Genomic DNA, 3,669 nt, shown 5'->3' with positions numbered 1-3,669 from the left:
AATGTATAACACTGGGATATGTAATATGTTCATAAAACAATAGGGAAAAATCGCTTTTTAATGCTTACGTTAAAACCGATGCATGGCTTGGAAAAACATACTTATGTCAGTTTAGTCAGTTAATTGAGTTGGGTGAGTAGTAAATATGTATAATAAAAGTTGCGTTGGTAAATATATACTGGTTTGAAACAACTTTGAATACTTTGGGGGCTTTTTTTTGTAGGTATTTAAGCGATACTGTTGAATCAGAACATGGATTTCTTTGAAATTTCGTAGTATAAAACATCAAATCGAGATTTCTCGAGATTCCTCCTAGGGATTATTTTAAAAATTTGCCCAGAGGTGCAGAATGGCACCAGAATTCGACCCCTGAACTTAGTTTTGATGGACATTTTTATTTTATAATAACGGTCTGTAGGGGCACCGTGGGGCTTGTTTGGCCAAATATTTGTCACGTCTAATGGGACCTTAACACAATACTTTGTATTTTCTGTTTCTGACTCCATTGCCCATTACTAGCTGTATCTTCGTTTATATGTTATGTTTGTGAACTCATCACATCTTTGAGTAGATATGTTTGCTAATAAGGCTCTCAGGACGCCCCGAGTTTCTTGTCTACGAAACGCTCAGTTTTTTTTGTCCAATATCCCACTAACAAACTGCTTCGCCACAGATCATCCAGTGAACCCACCGCAGAGCACCCAGTCCCCGTGGTTGATCGATTTCCCGGAGGACTGCAACTACTCTATCCGCTCGAACAAGGGTGTCTTTGAAGTGTTCACCAGTGCCGAAGCCGAGCAGCCGCTCCCCTACGAGTACACCAAGCTACCGGTCTTTGTCCAGGACATGCAGATGATGTGTTCCATGATTGCCGACGGGCCGTTGAAGTCGTTCTGCTATCGCCGTCTCAGCTACCTCTACTCCAAGTTCCAACTGCACGTGCTGCTGAATGAATTGCGCGAGCTGGCCTCGCAGAAGGCCGTCCCTCATAGGGACTTCTACAACATCCGCAAGGTGGACACTCACATCCACGCCGCCAGCTGCATGAACCAGAAGCATTTGCTACGTTTCATCAAGAAAACCCTGAAGAATTCCGCCGACGAGGTCGTAACGGTGACCAAGGGGCAACAGATGACACTGTCGCAGGTGTTCCAATCCATGAATCTGACCACGTATGATCTGACGGTGGACATGCTGGATGTGCATGCCGATCGGAACACGTTCCACCGCTTCGACAAGTTCAACGCCAAGTACAATCCGATCGGAGAATCGCGCCTTCGGGAGGTGTTTCTGAAGACGGACAACTACCTCAACGGAAAGTACTTTGCCAACATCATCAAGGAGGTGGCCAGTGACTTCGAGGAGAGCAAGTACCAGAATGCCGAGCTGCGTTTGTCGATCTACGGCAAGTCGCCGGACGAGTGGCACAAGCTGGCCAAATGGGCCATCGAGGGCAATGTGTACTCCGACAACATCCGCTGGCTCATTCAGATTCCTCGACTTTAGTAAGTAGTTTGCGGGATACTTGCGGAAGTCCTAACTTAGTAACGAAATATTTTCCTCATTTCAGTGACATCTTCAAGACCAACAAGCTGATGAACTCGTTCCAGCAGATCTTGGAAAACGTGTTCAAGCCGCTGTTCGACGCCACCAACAACCCGAGTCAGTATCCGGAGTTGCACAAGTTCCTGCAGTATGTGATCGGGTTCGATTCGGTAGATGACGAGTCCAAACCGGAGAATCCACTGTTCGACGGAGACGTCACTACGCCGGATCAGTGGACCGACGACGAGAACCCACCGTATGCGTACTACATCTACTACATGTATGCCAACATGACGGTGCTGAATCACTTCCGCTCGGAACGGGGCATGAACACCTTTGTGTTGCGACCCCACTGTGGTGAAGCCGGACCAGTTCAGCATTTGGTGTGCGGCTACTTGATGGCGGAAAATATCTCGCACGGATTGTTGCTCCGGAAGGTTCCGGTACTTCAGTATCTGTACTATCTCGCACAAATCGGTAAGTTCTTCGCCTTTGTAGATTTGAATTTGATTGACAACTTGGACAGAAAGTTCAAGATGGCGGACCAAAATCAAAATGGCGGATCATTATCAAGATGATCGCTGTTTTATGGAATTGTAGGCCAAAACCATGAAATTTGCGTCTCTATTTCAAGGTATCGCCATGTCTCCATTGTCCAACAACTCCCTCTTCTTGAACTACGACCGCAACCCGTTCCCGGAATACCTAGCCCGCGGTTTGGTAGTGTCACTGTCCACCGATGACCCACTGCAGTTCCACTACACCAAGGTAAGTTCCGAATTCAAAAACCTCCACGACAAGTCCTCGTCTCATCGCAAACCTTCCTCAAACCCCCACAGGAACCCCTCATGGAGGAGTACAGCATTGCGGCCCAGGTGTGGAAGCTCAGCTCGTGCGACATGTGCGAACTGGCGCGGAACAGCGTGCTCATGAGTGGCTTCCCGCACAAGATGAAGCAGCACTGGCTCGGACCGAACTACACCCGCGAGGGTGTGGCCGGAAACGACATCACCCGAACGAACGTGCCGGACATCCGGGTGGCCTTCCGATACGAGTCGCTCCTGGACGAACTGTCCAACATTTTCAAGGTGAACAACGAACGGACCCTGGGGCTGGCGGTTTCCAACTAGGATGATAGGACGGTAGGATCAAAAGTGGTATTTTGTACGGACTAAAATAGCAGCAAAGTGATGTGAAATTAATGGCACTGATTGTAACCTGAGATGTTGATTTTTTTTATGAACTTTACTAATAGGTAATATTTATTAGTTCGAGAATTTATCGATTGTTGAATCTGAATTTACGACTTGCATCGGCCGGACAAAGCTGACGAATCTGTACCACAACCATATATTTATCGTGTTTCTAAAAATTTATGACGTATACTTATGACTTTCGACGACCCCCTTATATAACCACTTATTGTGCATTGTGTCAAGACAAATTGCGAAAAAAAAACCGTATTTGCATTAAGCTCTGTGGTAATCGTTTCAGTAGTGCATTGCATTCTGTATTCCTGCTATGTCTCTCATGGAAGAAATAAACGTATCTGTTTTTGAAAATACTAGTTAGTAGTGTGATAGTTAATATCCGAAATACTTTAGCAAAAAGTCGTGTTAGAGCTCGTGATAAACCAAACATTTATGAGGTAATCTACTGACTTACGGATCGAACCTTGTTCCTCAGTAGCACCTTCAACTCGTCCATAACGCTCTCTGACTGCGCTACTTTTAAGAGATAGCGCTCCGCCTTCTCATGCTCCTCTTGCTTCAATGGTATCACAGAACAGATAGGCATCTTCATTAGAAAAATAGGCGCCGGTCATTAAAAATCGACAGCATCGAACCTAGCGGTGGCGGGCAAGCTTTTTACACTGTGAATTTATCCAGCAGTCAATTAGACGACAATTCTGTTGGTGTAACCAGCCACAGGGCGCTGACGCACTGGATCATACCAGCCCCCAGACACAGGGCCATCAGAATAATTAAGTAGTTTCCAATTGACTTTTTCCTTAAGTGTATTTTAGTATTAAACCGACCTATCAATGTAAACACACGAGTCAGAAACAGTTCTCCGGTTATTCCGTGTTTTTAATTCGATTCCCACGTAGATTCGAGGTGCCAC

At 46.0% G+C, this 3,669-nt stretch overlaps 1 protein-coding gene across 1 annotated transcript; it reads left to right on the top strand.

Annotated features, from left to right (window-relative positions):
- Positions 1-673: 673 nt before the first annotated feature.
- Positions 674-3,112, top strand: LOC109402625 (AMP deaminase 2; the record flags this gene model as incomplete). Its single annotated transcript, XM_062844394.1, is given in 4 exon segments — positions 674-1,505; positions 1,571-2,022; positions 2,180-2,313; positions 2,385-3,112. Coding segments are annotated over 4 exon segments (1,709 nt in total), but the record flags the coding sequence as incomplete, so codon positions are not given.
- Between the last annotated feature and the right edge of the window lie 557 nt (positions 3,113-3,669).

Source organism: Aedes albopictus, chromosome 1 (assembly GCF_035046485.1).
Source record: "Aedes albopictus strain Foshan chromosome 1, AalbF5, whole genome shotgun sequence".
Lineage (NCBI taxonomy): Eukaryota > Metazoa > Arthropoda > Insecta > Diptera > Culicidae > Aedes > Aedes albopictus.
Note: the sequence above shows the minus strand (reverse complement) of the source record. Positions and strands in the feature narration are given on the sequence as shown.